The sequence below is a fragment of the Gossypium arboreum genome, chromosome 8, assembly GCF_025698485.1.
Source record: "Gossypium arboreum isolate Shixiya-1 chromosome 8, ASM2569848v2, whole genome shotgun sequence".
NCBI classification, from domain to species: domain Eukaryota; kingdom Viridiplantae; phylum Streptophyta; class Magnoliopsida; order Malvales; family Malvaceae; genus Gossypium; species Gossypium arboreum.
The window spans coordinates 3,011,613-3,034,249 of NC_069077.1; the positions used below are offsets into that span (position 1 = coordinate 3,011,613).

The 22,637-nt window shown below is 29.7% G+C and overlaps 4 protein-coding genes across 4 annotated transcripts; 3 read left to right on the forward strand and 1 right to left on the reverse strand.

Annotated features, from left to right (window-relative positions):
- The first annotated feature begins 1,003 nt into the window (after positions 1 to 1,003).
- On the forward strand, positions 1,004 to 2,355 carry LOC108469339 (feruloyl CoA ortho-hydroxylase F6H1-3-like). Its single transcript, XM_017770228.2, has 2 exons — positions 1,004 to 1,599; positions 1,690 to 2,355. The coding sequence occupies exons 1-2, from the start codon at positions 1,094 to 1,096 to the stop codon at positions 2,261 to 2,263; spliced, it is 1,080 nt and encodes a 359-aa protein (XP_017625717.1). The 5' UTR covers positions 1,004 to 1,093; the 3' UTR covers positions 2,264 to 2,355.
- A 6,521-nt stretch (positions 2,356 to 8,876) lies between these two features.
- On the forward strand, positions 8,877 to 10,484 carry LOC108469299 (feruloyl CoA ortho-hydroxylase F6H1-3-like). Its single transcript, XM_017770194.2, has 2 exons — positions 8,877 to 9,495; positions 9,723 to 10,484. The coding sequence occupies exons 1-2, from the start codon at positions 8,990 to 8,992 to the stop codon at positions 10,294 to 10,296; spliced, it is 1,080 nt and encodes a 359-aa protein (XP_017625683.1). The 5' UTR covers positions 8,877 to 8,989; the 3' UTR covers positions 10,297 to 10,484.
- A 1,399-nt stretch (positions 10,485 to 11,883) lies between these two features.
- On the forward strand, positions 11,884 to 13,601 carry LOC108469473 (feruloyl CoA ortho-hydroxylase F6H1-3-like). Its single transcript, XM_017770353.2, has 2 exons — positions 11,884 to 12,473; positions 12,842 to 13,601. Exons 1-2 carry the CDS (start codon positions 11,968 to 11,970, stop codon positions 13,413 to 13,415), a joined length of 1,080 nt encoding a protein of 359 aa, XP_017625842.1. The 5' UTR covers positions 11,884 to 11,967; the 3' UTR covers positions 13,416 to 13,601.
- A 4,302-nt stretch (positions 13,602 to 17,903) lies between these two features.
- Positions 17,904 to 18,641, reverse strand: LOC108468496 (uncharacterized). Its single transcript, XM_017769376.1, has one exon. It carries the CDS (start codon positions 18,639 to 18,641, stop codon positions 17,904 to 17,906), a length of 738 nt encoding a protein of 245 aa, XP_017624865.1.
- Positions 18,642 to 22,637: the final 3,996 nt, after the last annotated feature.

The window sequence follows — 22,637 nt, forward strand, 5'->3', positions numbered from 1 at the left end:
TGAATGACTTGAATTTGAATCGATGAGTTGAATATATGAAAATGACGAGTTAAAGAAATAGATCGCATATATTACTAGCAATAATGAAAGCATTTTCTCGCTTTGAGCAAAAGATGCTTAGAGATTAAATTAATTTATTTAAATTATTGTTTAATTGATGGTAATTAAATAATTAAATTTCAAGTGGAAACTAAATTAAATAGTCATCATTTTCTTGTTGAACAAGATAATTAAATTTATTTACTCATAAATTCTAGCACAATAAAGTTGTCACGACTTTAACATAATTAAATTAGATTAAGAAAATAATTTAATCTGGTACATTAATTAAATTTATTTTAAATAAATAATATATGGGTTGGTTAAATTATACAAGTTAGTTAAAATGTCAGACTATACTAAAGGCTGACACTTTATCAAAATTCATTGAAATTTATTTTTCAAATAACTTATAATTTTGAGAGAGTTTGCTTTTCAATTTCCTAACTCAGAGAAATTGGTTTTCTCACTAGAATAGCAAATAAGTTTTCATTGTGTTTATTGGTTTGTCCTCAATGGAATCTCAAGTAAATTTTCATTCTTTCCATCGATTCATGGATTAAAACTCATACTCTAAATAAGTCGAAGTTTGAGAATAGCGAAAAAGGTTGTAATAAAAACTTAAAAGAATGTCATATAGATCATGATAATGATAAAAAATAAAGCTAATACAAACATAAAACAAATACAAAATAGTAAAGAAAAAAAGAACTTACAAATAATCCTATGAAAATTATACATAGTATAATGTAATCATACGAATAATGTCATGTTCTAATGTTAAAAGGAAAGGTGTAGGAAGTTGCATAAAATGCAATACGTGCCCCATAAATTCAGTAATAGGGCTGCTACATTGATTTTGTTTTGATCATAAAAAAAAAAATATCATAATATTTTAGGGTCGGCTCAAAGCATGGTTGGCGAGTCTTTTTTGTATATAAATAGGTGTGGATTGAAACATAGTTTCACCATAACTTTCTCTTGTAAACACTATCCCAATCTCTTCGTCAAATACACACCTTTATTCTTTTAACTTGAAGTCAATAGGGAAACAATGGCTCCTACGCGTGCTGAACCATTCAGCGATTCCTCCGCTCTCATCGACTTCGTTATTAATCAAGGGAATGGAGTGAAGGGTTTGTCCGAAATGGGTCTCAAAGCTCTCCCAAGACAATATATCCAACCTTTGGAAGAAAGGATGTGCATGATCAATATCAAAGCTCAGGAATCGATCCCCATTATTGATATGTCGAATCCGGACGATCCTGATGTGGAGAAATTGATCTGCGAAGCGGCTTCGAAATGGGGGTTCTTTCAGATTATTAACCATGATGTACCGATTGAAGTTTTGGAGAATGTTAAAGATGCTACTTATAAATTCTTTGGATTATCGGCTGAGGTTAAGAACAAGTATTCGAAGGAACATTCGTCGTCAAACAATGTGAGATTCGGCACGAGTTTTACCCCTCAAGCTGAGAAGGCACTTGAATGGAAAGATTACCTTAGCTTGTTTTATGTCTCCGAAGAAGAAGCTTCTGCTCTATGGCCTCTCGCTTGCAGGTAGACTGTATAAGTTAATAGTGCTTGACTTGCACACAGTTTGCTAACATGTATATTAATGAGCTTCTTCTTCTTCATTTTTATTTTCAGGGAACAAGTGCTAGATTATATGAGGAAATCCGAAGTTGTAATTAAACAATTATTAAAAATGCTAATGAAGGGTTTAAATGTGAACGAGATTGATGAAACAAAGGAATCACTATTGATGGGTTCTATGAGGACTAACCTTAACTATTATCCTAAATGTCCTAACCCTGAACTCACTGTTGGAGTTGGCCGACACTCCGACGTCTCAACCCTCACAATCCTCCTTCAAGATGAAATCGGAGGGCTTTTCGTAAGAGAAAACAATTGTGATAATTGGATCCATGTTCCTCCGATCAAGGGTTCCCTTGTGATCAACGTAGGAGATGCATTGCAAATAATGAGCAACGGCAAGTACAAGAGCGTGGAACATCGTGTGGTTGCCAACGGATACAATAACAGAATCTCTGTCCCCATTTTCGTGAACCCGAGACCTAGTGATATGATCGGGCCACTTCCTGAACTGATCAAAGGTGGTGAGAAACCAATTTATAAACAAGTTCTTTATTCAGATTACGTCAAACATTTCTTCCGTAAAGGACACGACGGGAAGAAAACAATAGAATTTGCTGAAATGTAAACTATAAACATAAAAGGTGATAATGTGTTATGTAAGTTGTCTTGTTGTTCTTTTCTTTTTTAATTAATTTCTCCATCCCAGAATTCTTCAAACTTATCACTTTAGTTCTAATTTTTTTATTTATTCAAATCAGAACCTAACGTTTTCAGCCGTTCATCGAATCAGTCCTTTGATGGTTTAGAAAATGCATCTAAATTTTAAAAATGAAATATTGGGTATTTACCAAATTCAATGAACAAAGAATGGAATCCTAGAAACGTCAGCTAGTTTTCCAGCATAGTTTATTATAATGATAATAATCATAATTCACATTTTTCCAGACAAGATCTGGAGCAGTAAACAAATATATAATAATATTAGCATTGATGTTTGTTTAATCAACCTCAAATTACTTCAACCCAATTCAAACAAGTTTGAATCAAACTCTGTTTTTTTTTAATGTTTTAAAATGTATGAATATAAAAATATGAAATATTTATAAAATTAATAAAATAATAAATGAGTTTTTTAAAGGCTCGAGTTTAAATTTTATTATGTGTATTTCTATATAAAAACTAATATAATAGCTATTAACAATTTAATGAATATAGTAATTTTCGGTGATCAAAATTTAGTTTAGACCATACGTAACTTTATCCATGAATTTAATATTATTGAGTTGTGTGACATCTATTCTATTATTCTCGCCCATTAATCGAGTTCCATTTTAGGGTCCATGACCCCTACTTATACTGAACGCTAGAAAAGAAATTGATCAATTGATATCATATTTTAAAATTATAAATAATATAAATACTTTAAAAATAAATAATAAATATAATAAATTTAATTATGTTTAATTTTTAAATTAACCTATAGTGCTTATAACCAATGAGAGAATTAGGAGATATAAACAGTAAAATGAAGATAAAAACATTAAATATATCATTGAATAAGTAATATTTTAAAAAATTGCATAACCAAAATCTTGATTTAAGGATAAAGATATTTGGTAATATTTCAAACTTTACCCTCAGATATTGGTATGCATAGAACTGTAGTCAAATAAACACAAATAAAAAGAAAATATTTTGTTTTGTTGAAAAGTCATATTAAAAGATGGAATATTCATTTGGTTTTATCATTTAGAATATTATATATGATCTCAGATAAGGTTAAATATTTTATATTTAAATAGCTTCAGATCCAATAACATTTTTTTATTTAAATTGAATAATGGACCATATTGTAATTTTTGATATTTCGATCTGAGTTGATCCGATATGTAAATTTTTATTTGTGATTAAATTTTACTATTAGCCTCTGTACTTAAATAAAGTTGTGGATTTAGTCTCGTACTTTAATTTGATCATTTTAATCATTGTACTTTTCAAAATTTCAAAATTCAGTCATTATTAAATGATAATTGTTAAATTCATTATGCGTAATGTAATGCCAACTTGTTATTTTCTCATATTACTCGCTAAATGTCTAGTTAATAGATTAATAACTGTCATTTGTATCAATACTGAAATTTCAAAATTCAAAAATATAGATACTTAAGATGATTCAATTGGAGAATATATGAATAAAATCTACAACTTTATGCATAGTATATGACTAGAAATTAAATTTAACTAAACTGATTTAATTGCTACTTCTTGAGTCAAGACTAAAATTGACCAAATAGGGCTAAAATTGATCAAATTAAAGTACATGGGCTAAATTCATAATTTTTGCAAAGTACAAGGACTAATAGCAAAATTTGACCTTTTATCTTTTATTTGAAATAAATTTTTATATAATTAATCTAAGGACTTATTAAACGTTAAAAACTATTATTTGATAAAAAAATTAAAACCAAAATTTAAGAGATAATTTTAATGAAAAAGTTTTAAAGATTTATTAATATTTTATCCAAATAATAAAATTAAATATGAACTTACCCTCATATATACAAAATAGTAAAATTATCCTTTTCAATTATTTAATAACATTTCAACTATTTTTCTCTGTCATTGACACATAATTTTGATAATTTTTTTTATTCTTAACCCTAAACCCAAAACGATGAACCCTAAGTCTAGAACCTCAAAACCTAAATCTTAAACTATAAACTAGTGTTCTAATTCTAAAACCTCAAATCATAAACCCTAAACAATAACCCCAAACCCTTAAATTTTAAAACTGAACCCTAAACACCAAACTAGTAACATGTGACCTTGAACCCTTGAACATTGAGCCCGAACCTTAAATCTCGAATTTGCAACCCCAAACTCTTGAATCCTAAACATGAACATTGAATCTCGAACCTAAAATCCAAACCCAAATCAAAACCTTAAACCTTAAATCTTGAATCCAAACCCTAAACTTCGAGGTTCAAGATTTAAGATTTCGGGTTTAAGTTCAAAATTCAAGGTTTTCGATAAAGTAATTACCAAAATTATGTGTCAATAATAACATGAAAAAAGTTGCACGAAAATTACTAATTCTTTTTTTCAAAATTGATGGCACAAAATAAAAATATTAACTTATGAAAAAATGATTAAAATTTGTAAAAGAAGAAAAATATTTGTTTATAGTTTAAAAAGTAATTATTTTAAGTAATTTAATTAAAGTTAAATTAAGTTAGAAAAGATATTAAATATAAATGAGTATATAATAACACATTATTATCTTTAAAATTTAACAATACGACTTTATTTTGTTAGTGTCTAGAAATTATACTTTTAATATTCTATCTTAATATAATTATTCACAATAAAATATAAAATTTTTAACGTTGATGTTTATCTAAGGACGGAAAGCAACGTAAAGTGAAAGGGAGAATTGATGGAAGTGATTAAATTAATATTCATTGAAAAATCGTTCGGTAAAGAATAATAAAAGGTCAATACTCAATACGTGACAAATGGAGCAAAATATATAATTATAATAATAATAATTTTATTATTATTAATTGCACAAATAGTAAAATATAAATAGAATATACTTAAAAATGTTATTATACGTGTATGCATGTCAAAACTACATATTTAAAATATAAAATATATTTATAAATAACGTACAATAAATAATAAAACATATTATTTGAAATTAATTAATAATTACACGTGTAATGTGTAATATATTAAAATAAAAGAAATTAGACTAAATTGTGAGTAAACAAAATTTAGACACGTAAATATATTAGATTAAAAATATTAAATGTATTATAGTTGTTTAACAGAATGTTGTCATCAATCTTGAGTTGATATATGTCGAGTTAACTTGTGAGACCAACTCAATCAACAATATTATTAAGATATACAATTGATTTAGGTAATACAATGTGCATAATAAAATTAAAATGTATAAAATATAAAATGAAGCTTTTGTTAGAAGAATGGTGGAGATAAAATTTGTGGTCACAAATAGTCAGAAAATGGTATGGCTAATTCATTTGCAAACGCTGGACTGTTCAGGAATCACTTTTTTAAAGCTTATTGGTAATCTATTGCTTTTTTGGTGATTTGTATTAGTGCAGTCTGCTTGCTGTTATATTTCTTTGTAAGTTATACTACTATTTTTTGCAGTTCTATCCATCAGACATGAGCTGGAAGTTTTTATTGCTCCATTTCGTTTGTAATCAATTGATTGAGCTAAAAAAAAAAATGAAGCTTTTGTTATGTGGTAAATTTAAAGTTTTTCTAATGCATTTAACTTGGGTTTAAATAAAAAGATTAAAATACTTTCGAATAATTTAATTTATTTTAAATAGAAATAATATTTTAATAATTTTAATTAAATTATTATTTGATTAACTCATGACACCGACTCAATTAGAAATTTATAACTTTCAATAATAAAAAAAATAAAAGAAAAGGTCAATACTTCCTTTTTGGTATTGGATTATAATTACTTATGGTACCTTTTCAATAAAAAACTGTTTGTAATCAATAAAGCAATAGACTAAGAATGGAAAAGGAGAAAATTTGAAAAAAATTATTAAACTATTACGGTATAAATAGATCGAGAATTAGAATAATTTAAACTAATGCATCAATTATACATAAATAAACTAAGGACTAGAATAACTCATACTAACACCAACTAATATAACTAAAAATCGAAGCACACACAGCAACAACACATGATAGGATTTAGAAACCTACACATATAATTACACATTATGAGTATCAAACCTCAATATATACTTACAATCCAAAACTTCCATTTTTATCAACTGTCACTACAAGAAAAAAAGGGTATTACCATCGCTAAAAGTTGTTATTAAGTATTGTATTAATGTTGTTAAAATTTTATTGTAACGACAAAAAGTTGTTGCAAAGTTGTTGCGTATACCTATGTTGTCTAAAGTATGCTTAATGATTTTAAAATTAAAACTCATTTTTAATTATATATATTGCAACAACTTTTTCATTTTCAAATATAATGCTTTTTAATAACTTAATTTAATTGTGTAAAAATATTTTAGTTACAACAAAATTGGTTACGAAATTTATAACTCAACGGCAATATTTCAGTTACAAAAATTATTATATAACAACAATATACTAGTTGCAAAATAGGATTTGTAACAATGTAAATTTAGATGTTAAATCTTTTACGTAACAACAATATAATGGTTGTCAAATATTATTTTGTAACGATATTTTAGTTGGTTGTGTATTACATTACGACGACTAAATATTATTTCTAAAAAAATGTTTTAACAACCATAAGATATGTTTGCCAAATTATTTACGTAATAATAATACTATTGGTTGCCAAATATTATTTTGCAATGATATTTTAATTGGTTGTGTATTATTACACATCAGCTATATGTCATTGTCAAAAATTTATTTTAACAACCATAAAATGTATTTGTCAAAATCTTTACGCAATAATAATATAATTGTTAATACTTTTACTAACAATATTTATATAGCTACTAAATATTAATTTGCAACGACGTAATAATTGGATACGTTTTATGCTACATAACGACTTTTAGTGATTGTGTAAAGTTAATTTTAGCAATGATATATTTAGTTTCAAAAGCTTATACATAACGATGTTTAATTTTATTGTGTAGTAAAATATAATCCAATTGATAATAAAATAGACAACGACAATTATTTATTTAGAAATAATATTATTTAATTGAAATTTAATTAAAATAAAAATATAACAAAATTAAAGAAATTTTAAGAAATATTGTAATAAAAATAATTTCACAATTAAAATTGAAATAACCCATAAAATAGTAAACTATTTTTATTGAATCATAATAAAAACGTAACTAAAGTTTACTAAAATCATTATCAAGCAATGTATTAATAAAATTTTGACGGCAAGAAAATTAAAGGTTTATATGATCTAAGTTTGAAATTTGAACCAATGCACATGTAAATACCTTTGAATAGTTAAACTTTATCTTGTAATTGACAAATTGTACAATAAAGATTAGAATATCGATAGATATTCATTAAAAAAAAAAAACAACTAAAGTATCATGGACTTTACACATTTAATTCATAAAAAAAAAAATATTAAGTCACATATCAAGACTTTTAACTAAATGACGACCTTTTTTTCAAGAGAAAAGTTGAGGCATATCTTTTTGAAGGCTATTTGCGAAATTTTACTAACCAAATATGAAATGCACAAAGAAATTTAACATTGGATACAACGTAGTACTTTACTTACCTACGAAGGCATGTAGAAATATTGCTAATATTGCATCATCAAACTGAAGTTTTCACTTAAAGTAATGAACATATAGGCTAATTTCCACAACCTAACATGAAGATATATTTTGATAACATCTTCTGAGATATTGATTCTCCGATCTATATATATGCAATAGTGAAAGTTGAATTAATCTTCTTTAATTTTCAAAGTGTCTTTTAGTTGTTTGAGTTTCATTTTATAAACAATAGCTCTTTCTATAAAATTCCTACTAGATATATGATTTTTCCGGAAAACAATTATGAACTTCTTGAAATTTCCATTTTCCTCTATATCGACTATTCATCCTATACAATATCATGTATATATTAAAAACAAATGCAAAAGTAATAGTGTATATAAATTTGTTATAAAATAGAATATATTTACCCGTAGTTTTTATTCTCTTTAGATGAGTTTTTTTACATTAAATTTGTATGTTTAATTTTTAATTTCTTTCACTATTTTTTACTTGTTCGCTACTTAAATTGAGTCAATATATTATTTTACAAAAAGGATTCATCCTTTAATATAAGGATCAATCTTTTTCTTAATAAATTTTTTAATGAAAATGAATTGATGTGTTTAGTATAGGGACTGATCCTTTTATATGATAGAAGCATGGATTAATCTTTTAGAAAAATGGATGAATCTTTTTTCCAGTTTAGTATCAAAGTCGTACGAATAATGTCGTGTTTTAACATTTAAAAGAAAGTTGTAAGAAGGTTGGCTAAAGCTGAAAAGGTGCCAAAGTCGTACGAATAATGTCGTGTTTTAGCATTTAAAAGAAAGTTGTAGGAAAGTTACAATAAGTGGCAAATCAATTCAAAAAATTGAGCTGCGACAGTGCTCACCATTTTTGACCATTTTTTTTCTTTTAAAATTTCAAATATTTGAATATTATAATGTTATTAGGGTTGGTGAGGCTTTCAGACGGGGAATTGTGTATAAATAGCTGTGGATTGAAACCAAGCTTTCATCATTGCTTTCTCTTGCAAACACTATCCAAACCAAATCTCTTCACCAAAAACAATGGCTCCATCACTTTCCGAACCATTCAGCGATTCCTCAGTTCTCATTGATTTCGTTATTAACCAAGGGAATGGAGTGAAGGGTTTATCCGAAATGGGTCTGAAAGCTCTTCCAAAACAATACATCCAGCCTTTGGAAGAAAGGATGTGCATGACCAACGTTCAAGCTCAAGAATCAATCCCCATCATCGACATGTCAAATCCGGATGACCCCGAAGTGAAGAAGTCGATCTGCGAAGCGGCTTCGAAATGGGGGTTCTTTCAGATTGTTAACCATGATGTACCGATTGAAGTTCTGGAGAATGTTAAAGATGCTACTTACAAATTCTTTGGGTTAGCAGCTGAGGTTAAGAATAAGTATTCCAAGGAACATTCGTTGTCAAACAATGTTAGGTTCGGCACGAGTTTTACACCTCAAGCTGAAAAGGCACTTGAATGGAAAGATTACCTTAGCTTGTTTTATGTCTCTGAAGAGGAAGCTTTTGCACTATGGCCTTCCGTTTGCAGGTAAATATATATTTTCATCATAAAAGATCCTAACCATATATTTTCTTAAAAAATCTTAAATATGTCTTTGATTAATTGTCTAAATTTTTTATTATATATATAACCATATCAGATACCTCATTCAATTAATTCAACCGACAAATTTAATCTGATTTTCTCAATCGTACTTGACATGCACATAATTAGCTAACAAGCATATTAATCGATTTCTTCTTTTTTGGTTATAGGGAGCAAGTGCTGGATTATATGAGGAAGTCCGAAGCCGTAATTAAACAGTTATTAAAAGTGCTAATGAAGGGTCTAAATGTGAATGAGATTGATGAAACCAAAGAATCCTTGTTGATGGGTTCGATGAGGACTAACCTTAACTATTATCCCAAATGTCCTAACCCCGAACTCACTGTTGGAGTTGGTCGACACTCTGATGTTTCGACCCTTACAATTCTCCTTCAAGATGAAATCGGTGGACTTTTTGTTAGAGGAAATGACGGAGATAATTGGATCCATGTTCCTCCGATCAAGGGTTCTCTCGTGATCAACGTCGGAGATGCATTGCAGATAATGAGCAATGGAAAGTACAAGAGTGTGGAACATCGTGTGGTTGCCAACGGAAGCAATAACAGAATTTCCGTCCCTATTTTCGTAAACCCAAGACCTAGTGATATGATCGGACCATTGCCCGAATTAATCGAAAATGGTGAGAAGCCGATTTATAAACAAGTTCTTTATTCAGATTACGTCAAACATTTTTTCCGTAAAGCACATGACGGGAAGAAAACAGTTGCGTTTGCTGAATTATAAATATTTTAATCCCATAGTTGTAAACAGTCGTAGATTTAGTTCTCGAGAAAATGGGTTATAAGTGAAAACAATAAATTATAAGCATAAAAGCTGATAATATGCATACTGTAAAACGCCACAATGACTTCTTTTAATTTATTGTTCTTTTCTCCTTTCTTTAATTAATTTCTTCTTGCAACTTAAGACAACTTTTTATTTATTTTTAATTAATTTCTCCATGCGAAGTACTTTTTTTTTTTTGAATTTATTACCAATATTCTTCTTGCAAACCAATGTTATATATATAGAGAGAAAATATATTAATTTTTTCGAGGAAACAAAATAAACATGACGTGTATTTTACTATTGGAAAATAATAATATGAAATAATGATGTCACGTCATTTGTATATCTTTTTAATAGTTTTATGTCAAATCGAATTCTCATCTTAAAAAAATCAAACCAAATTAAATTCTTGAAATTTAAAATAAAATTATTGATGTGGTATAAAACTATTGAAAATGAATAATATCATTATTTCATATAATCCGTTTTCACTACTATATTATATATTCATGATGAAAGGATTTAATAAATTTATAATTTTTTAACATTAATTTTATTATAGGTTCTTATTATATATACTTTTTTAATATAATACATAGAACTACGCATAATCTCTCTCCAACCCTTACATAGGATGATAATGTACTTCAACATACTCATACCCATGTTTTCCTGCACTAGTAACAATACCGATATCAATCGAGTTAAAACTCAACTGGCATAAATTTATAAATTTTTAAAAAATTATAAGACCAACATAATACAAATACAAACATGCAAATAAAAGAAGACCTTCATAACTCAAAGGATAACCTGTCAAAATATACAACCCTTTACAAAAAAAAAGGTAAAAATACGTCTCAAGTTCCTATTAATTTTGAAAGTAAGCAACTAAGGTCAATTAATTAAATTAGTTAATTTTTTTTGTCAATGGTATATAATCTTAATTGAAATAATAACAAAAGCCCTCAATGTTTATATATTCAATCTATTTGGTGCTAAAATGAATAAATTTTTAAAAAAATCTAAAATTTAAAAATTTAATATAAATAAATTTAGCTTAAAAAATACTTAAAAGTAGACAAAAAATAATCATTTTAATGTCTAAATTAATTATTATACCAATTAAAATGATGTAAAATAAACAAAAATCTTAACTTTATGATTGATTATCCTTAAAATTTTGTTTCCATAATTGACATAAATTATATTACTTTGATTTTTTTTAGAGTGTCCATGAGAGACTTTTTACCAAGAAAAAAAAACAATGTCATGTCGTTTGTTTTTTCCACTAACGTCATGTCGTTTTCACATTTAAAGACAAGTCATAGGAAAGCTGCTTAAGCCTAAAAGTGCAAAACGTGCCCCATAAACTCCAAAATTGTGCAGTCATATTCTAACTATGCCAACCATTTTTGACGCACTTTTTTTTTTCAAAAAATAAAATATAATATTATTAGGGTTGGCGCAAAACAAGATTGGTGAGCTTTTCTTACAGAAAGTTTGTGTATAAATAGATGTGGATTGTGAAACCTAGTTCTCACCATAGCTTTCTCTTCTAACCTCTATCAATCTCTTCATCCAGTACACCTTTGTTCTTTTTAAGTTAGAATCAGTAGGAAAACAATGGCTCCAACAGTTGCTGAACCATTCAGTGATTCCTCTGCTCTCATCGATTTCGTTATTAATCAAGGGAATGGAGTGAAAGGTTTGTCCGAAATGGGTCTCAAAGCTCTTCCTAAACAATATATTCAGCCTTTGGAAGAAAGGATGTGTATGACCAATGTCCAAGCTCATGATTCGATCCCCGTAATCGATATGTCGAATCCGGAAGATCCCGAAGTGACAAAATCGATCTGCGAAGCGGCTTCAAAATGGGGTTTCTTTCAGATTGTTAACCATGACGTACCTGTTGAAGTTTTGGAGAATGTTAAAGATGCTACTTACAAGTTCTTTGCGTTACCGGCTGAGGTCAAGAATAAGTACTCCAAGGAACATTCGTCGTCGAACAACGTGAGGTTTGGCACGAGTTTTACCCCTCAAACCGAGAAGGCTCTTGAATGGAAAGATTACCTTAGCTTATTTTATGTCTCCGAAGAGGAAGCTTTTGCACTATGGCCTTCCGTTTGCAGGTAGGTAGTTTCTTTTTTTCATCACAATAGATTCTATCTAACATTAGGGTTTGAAACCGTGTTAAAACTAGTGTCTAACAAAAAAATTATACAATATTAGATTAAGCAACTTTTAAGGCATGTTCTTTTATACAATATTAAGTTAGGTTCATACTATTTAAACATGTATCAAACAAGTGTCTGACAAAAAATATAACCACCAGTTTATACAAGTCATTATATGTTTTTCATGGATTTCCTACATTTTTATTTTATATGCCACCATGTTAGATGTCCATTGATTCAATCAGCACGTTTGATCCAACTTTTTCTATAGTGCTTGATATCACGCAATTTGCTAACAAGTTTATTAATTGTTTCTTTTTTAGGGAACAAGTGCTAGATTATATGAAGAAATCTGAAGTTGTCATTAAACAATTATTAAAAGTGCTAATGAATGGCCTAAATTTGCATGAGATTGACGAAACAAAAGAATTATTGTTGATGGGGTCAATGAGGACTAACCTTAATTATTATCCCAAATGTCCTAATCCCGAACTCACTGTTGGAGTTGGTCGACACTCTGATGTCTCGACTCTCACGATTCTCCTTCAAGACGAAATTGGAGGGCTGTTCGTTAGAGGAAATGACAGCGATAATTGGATCCATGTTCCTCCAATCAAAGGTTCCCTTGTGATCAATGTTGGAGACGCATTGCAAATAATTAGCAACGGCAAGTACAGAAGTGTCGAACATCGCGTGGTGGCCAATGGAAGCAAGAATAGAATCTCCGTCCCCATTTTTGTGAACCCAAGGCCTATTGATATGATCGGACCATTTCCTGAACTAATCGAAAATGGTGAGAAACTGATTTATAAACAAGTTCTTTATTCAGATTACGTCAAACATTTCTTCCGTAAAGCACATGACGGGAAGAAAACAGTTGTGTTTGCTGAATTATAAACATTTTCATCCAATACTTGTAAACTTTTATAGATTTACCTTTCAAGAGGAAGGGTGATAAGTGAAAAAATAAATAAATTGTAAGCATAAAGCTGATAATATATATGTGTCATGTACATATGTAAAATGCCAAAACGAGTTCTTTTAATTTAAGGTAAACTATGTTCATAGTCACTTTAAAATAAATTTTACTTTATTTTGGTCGCTCTATTTTTTTTTCAATTTAGTCACTTTAATTAATATAGTTTTTCGAAGTCACTGCCGTTAAAATTTTCGCTAATCCACTAATAGATTGCTGATGTGGCACATAAGCCCATTGAGTGATTGACAGATGATTTTTTTAAACTTGACTTAAACTAAGGACCTCTTTATAATTAGCCCCAAACTTAATGGGCTAATGTGCCACGTTTGCAATCCGTTAGTGGATTAACAAAATTTTTAACGATAGTGACTAAGTCAAATAATTATCTAAATTGAGGATAAACTCTATTTTAGAGTGAACATGAGTTTAGTTTACCCTTTAATTTATTATTCTTTTATTTTAATTTTTAAATTAATTTCTCCTTTTAACTTAAGATAGCTATTTAAAAAAACAATGAAAATAAACATAAAGATAAATAAAATAATTTATATATATATTTATTGTATTATAATCATAATTAAAAGATTTTATAAATATAATATTTAAATTGTCGATTAAGTCTTAACTCGATTGGTATAGGTATTATTGTCAATGCAGAAAGACGTGGGTTCGAGTGCGCTCTATTTATAAGTTGGGGAGGGGTTAATAATTCTAGACATTATGTAAAAAAGAAGAGATATAATCAAAACTTATAATGAGAAAATCAATATATATAATATTAAATTTTATGATATTTCATGTATTCATATTATATTTTTATTTATTGTTAGTAAGAGTGAACCACACACAATTAGTTTTTTGAAGTAAATTGGAACAAGTAATTTGTTGAAAATTCTATGGAAATTGCAATATAAAGATTGAAAAAGATACACAGTCAAAAGCTATGACATACATAAATTAGAGAAAATAAATAAATAAAACAGTCAAAATTTTCATTCAACCATTTGATTTCTTCAAAGCATTACACAATTCAAGAAAATATATTTTTTGTTGAAAAATCACACAATATCCTTTTATTATTTAGCAATAAAGTTTTTCTTTTTATTTTTTAATAGTACACATCATGCTATCTATGGATAATAATATATAAATTAAGGTAATTAATATTATATCTATTGATGTATTGTTTTCTATCAATATTAATATGTATAGATATCGTGTTATTTTGATGTAACATTTTCGACTTTATTGTTAATTTTAAAAATAATCAATAAAATCAATCAATAAATTCACAATAAACAAAAAAAATTTATTCCAAGTTTCAAACAAATAGAATTAACCAAACATTCATATAACTGTTTATATCATATCTAATATTATTAGAATTTTCTAGCAAAAATTATATTTTTTGAATCCATATATATATATATATATATATATATATGGTATTTAAAATTCTATGTGGAAAAAGGAGAGAGAAAAAATTATGTACATGTTTAATTACAAATAATACATGTTTGAATAATCATAAATAAAATCAAATCAAGATAAAGTATTAACAGACTATAAAAATCAATAAAACCTAAGCATAATGGTTTTTTTTTTTACCTTTTTAGTTAAAAAATTATTTTAGTCTTTTTATTTAAATTTTTTATCTTTTTAGCCTTTAAATTTACATTGTTTATAAAATTATATATTACTTCAAAATGGATAGAAGATTAACATCTATTTACTTTCTTTGAGGTGACAATCCACGTGTATGTCACAATAGTAATTAATTAATTATTTTTACAAGTTGTACCTAAATTATGTTTCATTATTCAAAATTTTACATCCATTTATTTCCCATTTTTAAAAAAATTAAAATATTTTATAGAAACAAACCAAATTAGGCATGTGGCAAACTGTCATTGGTGAAATTTTTTTAACAATTATTAATTTTATAATATTTTAAAAATTATTTTACAAATTCATTTTATAATATTTTAAAATTATTTTACAATTTCTTCTTTATCACATCATCTATAATCTATAACCAATATGTAATATAAAAATCTGAACCACTATTTTCCTAATTTTCTCAATCAAAATTACCAAAATAAAATTAGGGTTTGATTTTTACCCGGTTGTTATTCCAAATCTTTTTATTGCCTACCCAACCACCCACATTTTAACAATTATAACATGTTAAAACAAGGACCAACATGTATGAACAATGTGTGTGATGTTTTAACATTTAGGAAAAGCTGTTATTCCAAATCCTTTTATTACCGACCCTACCATCCACATGTTGAACAGTTGTAACATGTTAAAACAAGGACCAAAATGTACGAACAATGTGTGTGATGTTTTAACATTTAGGAAAAGTTGTTATTCCAAATCCTTTTATTACCGACTCTACCACCCACATGTTAAACAGTTGTAACATGTTAAAACAGGAACCAATATGTACTAACAATGTGTGTGATGTTTTAACTTTTTTAGGAAACAGTCAACAAAAGTGCCAACCAATATTTATAGCATTGGATTTGTTCTTATCCATGGGATGTAAGATTAATGGCTATCTTATTGTAGAAATTGATTCAAAAATGGTGTACAATTGGTGTCTGAACAAGGATATGAGACCGTGGTGGTTACAAACAATATTTTCAGATACTACGTGGAAAATTGAGCAGGTGGGTAGTGTAGTATTCTCGATGGCAGATCAGAAAGGTAATGAAATAGTTTCAACCTTAGCGGTAGCAGGTATTAATCATGGTGACATGCTTAAAGCTTGGTGGTGAGTTTTAGCTTTGATGTCGAGAATTTATTTGTAATTATAGGAAATACTTCATATATTGTGATATTTTGTAAGTTGTTCCTTTGAATGTTGTTCTACAATAGATCCATTTGAATGAAGAAAAAAAATCCAAATATATATAATATGATATTTTAAAAATTCTAATTATGTGGAAAAGAGAGAGGAAAGTCATGTGCATGTTTAATTATAAATAGAATTAAATTAGTATAAAATATTAAGGAATTAAAATAAGAATAAATCATATGCATGATAATTTATTTTGCCTTCTAACTTAAATAAAAAGTTGTTTTAACTTTACGTTTAAATTTTTGTCTCTTTTAACCTTTAAATTTGTATTATTTATCAAATCACTTTAAAATAGATGGAAAATTGACGTCTATCAACTTTGTTGACTTACATTCACGTAACAATCCATGTGTATGTCACATTAGCAATTAATTAACATTTTTACCATAATTAATATTTTTTTTTGTTACAAGTTACCTAAATTATGTTTCATTACTCAAAAAGTTAACATCCATTAGAAAAATTTGTCAATCATAACTTACCTCACATACCGTTTGATTTATTTTACAAAATATTTTTAATTTTAAAAATAATAATTAAATAATATGTAAAATGGAAAAATAATAAATGGAAAAGCCTATCAAGTATACCTAGAGGTGAGCATGGGCCGGGCCGAACCGGGTCAAGTCGGGTTCGGGCCGGACTTAACTAAAATTTTAGGCCAGTTTGCTAGGCTCAGGCCCTGCCCGGCCAGAGAAATGGCCTAAAATTTTGCCCAAGCACGACCCGGATAAAAATACTAAAACTCGGGCCTGACCCGGCCCGTCGATATTAATTTTATATAATTTAAAATATATATAATGCATCAAAATACTAAAAATATCAAAATAAATATTTTCCAACAAATTGAAAATAAATTTTAAAATATATATATACTTAAATAACACTAAGATAAATGCAACTTAACAATCAAATGTCTCTAAAATAATAACAAAATTAACAAATGTCTTTAAAATAATAACAAAATTAACAATAAAATAAATTTTATAAAATATCCAAACAATAACAACAAAATAGTAGCAACATAATAGTAAAATGGTAGTAAAATAGGAGAAAAAATAAGAAAATAATATTAAAAAAGTAGATTTTTTTCTTTTAGTGTATTCGCTACCGATAGAAGAGATGAAGAAGATGAAGCGAAAATAACAAATCTTTTCATTTCACCCATTTATTATTTCCCAATTTTTACAAATTATTTCATTTTTTTAATTAAAAATATGTTAAAGACACAAATAAATCTAACTATATGGCAAGATGTGATTGGTGAAATATTTTTAATAGATATTAACTTTTGAATATTTTAAAGATTATTTAACGGACCTTTTTTTTTTTTTGATAAAACGACCTAAAGGTCAACCTCATCTTATTGTATCTCGAATAATAACATTGATGATTTTCAAAAGATAATCCATATTAAACATCAAATCACATCTATTCTTACTAGCAATTTTATAGAGCATATCCGCAACTTCATTACTATTTCTATCAATCCAATTAAAATGGATCATACCAAACTTTCTAATAGCCTCGCATTCCTGTTTCAGACAGCAGCCCAAGATAGTGGCATCCTTATCGCTGTTTTGATTGTATTGATAAGAGTAGCATTATTAGACTCCATAATAATCTTGGTTATATTTAATCTTAAGGCCAACTTCAACCCCAAAGTCAATGCTTTCAGTTCCGCCCACACAACATCGATGGCCTTATTTTCAAAGATATAGCATCCAGCAATCACAAACCCATTAGCGTCTCTCACAATAGCCCCGTAGCCGACATTCCTATTTAATACTGTTGCATCCACATTAATTTTAATAAAATCTTTGGGATGTTTTCTCCAACCTTTACACACCAGGGTAGGTCGAATTACAGAGGGTTCATTCAAGTTGAAAATTCTAAATTCGTTACTAAGAATCTGTGCCCTTTCCCATACCATCATAGCAGGATCATCATTGCCCATCTTGTTCATGTTGTTCCAGTAGTTCCAAAGAAGCGTGAAGAAGTCAGCAGCAGTATTGGAATCGAGCTCGCGCAGGATATCTTCCAACCAGTCGGTGCAGCGAACATAATTACCGTCAAGAAGCCTATTGTTTAAGCCTCCGATAATAAGGGTTTCACAAACTTTCGGGCATTTTTTCAAAGCATGAATAAGAGACTCTTCATTGTTCTTACATCTCAGAAAAGTTGTAGAGAAATTATGGCGGATGTGACCAATATTGACGTACGTGGGTAAGATATCAAGACCGATTCTCCATCTAAACACTTTAATCTTAGGAAGCATTTTGAGCTTCCAAATAACTCTCCAAAAAAGTTAGTGAGGGCCATAGCCAATCCTCTTCATAGAAAGCCAGGAATATGTAGATTTCGACGTGTAGACACCATGGAGGTTGTGTAACCACGTTATGCTATCATTAACATCAATAGGAGGAATGGGTAAATTGCAAATGCACTCCCCCATCTCAATACCATAAAGCTCAATGATCCTATCCCTTTTCCACCACTTTTGGCCCTGGTCCCACAAATCATTAACTCTTCTTTCATTATTAGTCAAAAGAGATTGACAAACGAAGTCCCCATTTAGCCCTTCCATACCCCAATGGTCCCATCGAATATTTATCAGGTTGTCGTTCCCAACTTGCCAAATAAACCCTTCCTTCAACGCAATTGCAGCTTTTGCAATATTAGACCAGGTAAACGACGATTTATTGCAACGTTTTGGTAGGAGCACGTCTTCATCAGGAAAATATTTAGCGTTCAGGACCTTGAAACATAAGGTATCCTTGAAGTTTATAAGCCTCCACTCTTGTCTTCCTAATAGAGCTAAGTTGAATAAGTGCAAATCCCGAAAGCCCATGCCGTCCATTCCTTTTGGATGACATAGATGATTCCAGGCTATCATATTCCAACCACGGGTTTTCTTATTATTTGCCCACCACGTTCGACATATTTTTGACTGAAGATGCTTAATAATCCCTTACGGGGCAAGAAAAATAGATAAGGCATAAGTAGGAATGGACTGGAAAATGGCTTTAAGAAATACCTCTTTCCCACCATAGGATAACAAACGCTTTCACCAACTATTAACCCTACAAGGGCATCGATTAATAATATTAGTGAAAGCTGTTGACTTTTTTTTTTTGTAACAGATAATGGTAATCCTAGGTAGCTATCAAGAGTGTCAACCATGCGCATACCAAGCATAGAGCAAAAAAATTGTCTTTGGGCCAAAGGGGTTTTCATCTTTGGGCTAAAGGGGTTTTCATGTTAAACATAATTGTATACTTATCGTAATTAGTCTTTTGACCCGAAACCCTTGAAAACATATTTAAAATATTGACAATTTCCTCAGTGTCTTTTTTTTATTACGAATAAAGAGGAGAGCATAATCAACGAAAAAAAAAGTGATTAATACGAAGCCCATTTATGCTTTGCTTTAATGCCTTTTAGAATATTTTCATTTTGTACACGAATTAACAATTTAGAGAATGCTTCCATGCAGAATAGAAAAAGGTAGAGAGAGAGAAGGTCCCCTTGTCTTAGACTCATTTCTGACACAATAGTCTTTGAAAGGGTTGAATTGCATTTGACGACGTAGCGAACTGAACAAACGCAGCTCATGATCTTTTTCACCCACTCATCGGCGTAGCCCATTTTGCACATAACCTCTTCAATGAAATTCCACTCAACCCTATCATAAGCTTTGCTCATATCAAGCTTGATCGCTAATCATTTGTTGGGCCTATTCTTAGTACTTTGGAGGTAGTAGATAAGCTCATAGGCGATCAAGATGTTGTCGTGAATCATTCTCTCGGGAACAAAAGCGTTTTGATTTTGGCTAATGCATTTCGGGAAAGTATATTTTAAACGATTTACAAGCACCTTGACCACGATTTTATATATCACCCTGTAAAGACTAATCGGACAGAAATTAGTCATATCTATAGGCTCTTTAACTTTAGGAATTAAGACAATAGTCATCTTATTAAGGTTGTCCACGTTTCTATCCCTAAGAATCCCGTGGCACAAATTAATAATATCTTTTCCTACAACGTCCCAATTTTCTTTGTAAAAGTTCCCCGATAGTCTGTCAATTCCCAGTGCTTCTGTGATCAATTTGATTGAAAGTTTCCACTATCTTATTATTTGTGAATACCTTCAGCAATCTTCCGTTTATCTCCCTTGAAATGCAATTTTCAATGTAGTCAAGGTTTAACACTTCATTATAATGTAAACTTGACTCAAATAAATTTTGTAAATACTCTCTGGCCATCTCGCTAATATCTTTAGTTGTATCCTTCCAATTACCTTGCATGTCTTTCAATCTTTCAATGCTATTTTTTTTCTTCTATTCGTGGCTTTAACATGGAAAAACCAGGAATTTTTATCACCCTACTTTAACCAATTGATTCTCGAACGTTGGGCCCAGTACTTCTCTTCTTTGTCAAGTAACTTTCCAAGTTTTAATCTCATAGCTTTTAGCTTGTTATTGTACATTCTACATTGTTTGTCAATGATGCTATTTATTTTCATCTGAAGAATTCCAATTTGCTTAAGCATTCTTTTGTATTTTTTATACTGCCAATCGCCAAGGTCGTGGCCCACCTTCATAACTTTTCCCATGATATCAACATCACCATTTTGCCATGTATTCTTTATAATATTCTAAGCTTCATTTTCTTTGGCCCAGCAAACATCATATCCAAATTTGAGCCTAGGATCTTTTATCAGCTCTCTCGGCTTGTGGCCCTTTATATCCAAAAAAATAGCATCATGGTCAGAAGCAGACTGGTGAATCACTTTGGTCTCCATAAATTGAAAACACACCATATCGCTAGAAGAGATAATAAAGCGGTCGAGTCCCTCTTTCATAAAAGTATTGCCCTCCCTATTGTTAGCCCAAGTAAACCATCCTTTGTCAGTTTTTAGGTCAACCAAAGACAACTCACCTACAACTGCTTGGAAGTCATCAATTAAAGCTTTAGGTTTCCTCCCTCCCCCATTTTTTTTCTGCATTGTCCAGAATCGCATTGAAGTCTCCCTCAATGATCCTTTTTTCTCTAACCGTATCTTCCACCTTCCTTAACATATCCCAAGAGCTTTGTCTTTTATTAGGGTCAGCATTCCCATAGAAGCCCGTGAAGCAAAAGGAGTTATCATTATCTAACTAAACTCAAGAATCTATATGGTTGTTTAAATAGTTTTTTATTTCAATCTTTATGCCTTCTTTCCACATCATAGCAAGGCCACCACTTTTACCATAGCATTAACAGCCAAGCACCACTCCATCCTGCATTTGCTGCACATGGAAGCCAACCTGTTAGTATGAGTTTTTGTTTCACAGAGAAAGATAATGTCAGAATCATTGGCAACAAGAAGTTGCTTAAGTTCACGAACTGTCGTAGGGTTCCCAATCCCACGATAGTTCCAGCATAAGATTTTCATTGCTCTTGGCAGTTGCTGGCGAACAGCAACCGCCTTGCTTAGTGAAACATTTTCCAGTAATCTCTTCCTCACAATCTTTAAAGGGCTCTCGTTAGTGTTATCTCCATTTGATCCCGTATGTCTCTTTTTTTTTTGAACTTATCAACCTATCATGCATTGGTTTGTTACATCTCTTTTCTAATGGAGAGTTAAAGACTGACTCTTCTTCGCATCCCTTTTCTTTTCTTTTCTGTTCTATTTGTCCACTGTCTTTCCGAGTGTCAGTTTTACTCTCTTTTTTGTCCTCATTTGGGGGTGTCTTTTTTACCATTATCTCAATCCCGTTTCGCCCTATACCTCTTTTCTGGTTCGAAGCCACAAAATTAACTTTGAGCCAGCTTCTATATTAGAGGTTTAAAATATTAAAGCCAAAGTCTCTGTCCTTGCTTACACTTTTTTATTGTATGTCCAATCGGACCACAATAGTAGCAAAAGGTTGGTAATCTCTCGTACTTTAGGGCGCATATGATTTCGATTCTGTCTCTTCCCATAAATTTCACAACCCTACGTACTGGGTTTGAGATATTTATTTTAATTTTCAACCTTAACAATTCAGTCCAACCCCCATTTCTATCCTTCCAATCAATCGCCACTAGCTCCCCTATAGCATTTCCAACATCTAACGCAGTTTGACGATCCATGTATTTCAAAGGGATATTGTAAACACGTAGCTAAAATGGGGACAGATTGAGCCGTAGGTATCTATGTTTTTGCCTTTAACAAAAGGTACCATAGCAAATAGGAAATTATCGAATAGCCATGGTGTGAGGTTAAGGATTCTGCTTCTGTCTTCCAT

Excerpts from the sequence above, each read along its gene's own strand:
- LOC108469339 (XM_017770228.2), top strand. The coding sequence starts at position 1,094 with ATGGCTCCTACGCGTGCTGAACCATTCAGCGATTCCTCCGCTCTCATC. Across the intron at positions 1,600-1,689 it reads CTATGGCCTCTCGCTTGCAG|GGAACAAGTGCTAGATTATA; the intron begins GTAGACTGTATA and ends TTTTATTTTCAG.
- LOC108469299 (XM_017770194.2), top strand. The coding sequence starts at position 8,990 with ATGGCTCCATCACTTTCCGAACCATTCAGCGATTCCTCAGTTCTCATT. Across the intron at positions 9,496-9,722 it reads CTATGGCCTTCCGTTTGCAG|GGAGCAAGTGCTGGATTATA; the intron begins GTAAATATATAT and ends TTTTGGTTATAG.
- LOC108469473 (XM_017770353.2), top strand. The coding sequence starts at position 11,968 with ATGGCTCCAACAGTTGCTGAACCATTCAGTGATTCCTCTGCTCTCATC. Across the intron at positions 12,474-12,841 it reads CTATGGCCTTCCGTTTGCAG|GGAACAAGTGCTAGATTATA; the intron begins GTAGGTAGTTTC and ends TTTCTTTTTTAG.
- LOC108468496 (XM_017769376.1), bottom strand. The coding sequence starts at position 18,641 with ATGCTTCCTAAGATTAAAGTGTTTAGATGGAGAATCGGTCTTGATATC.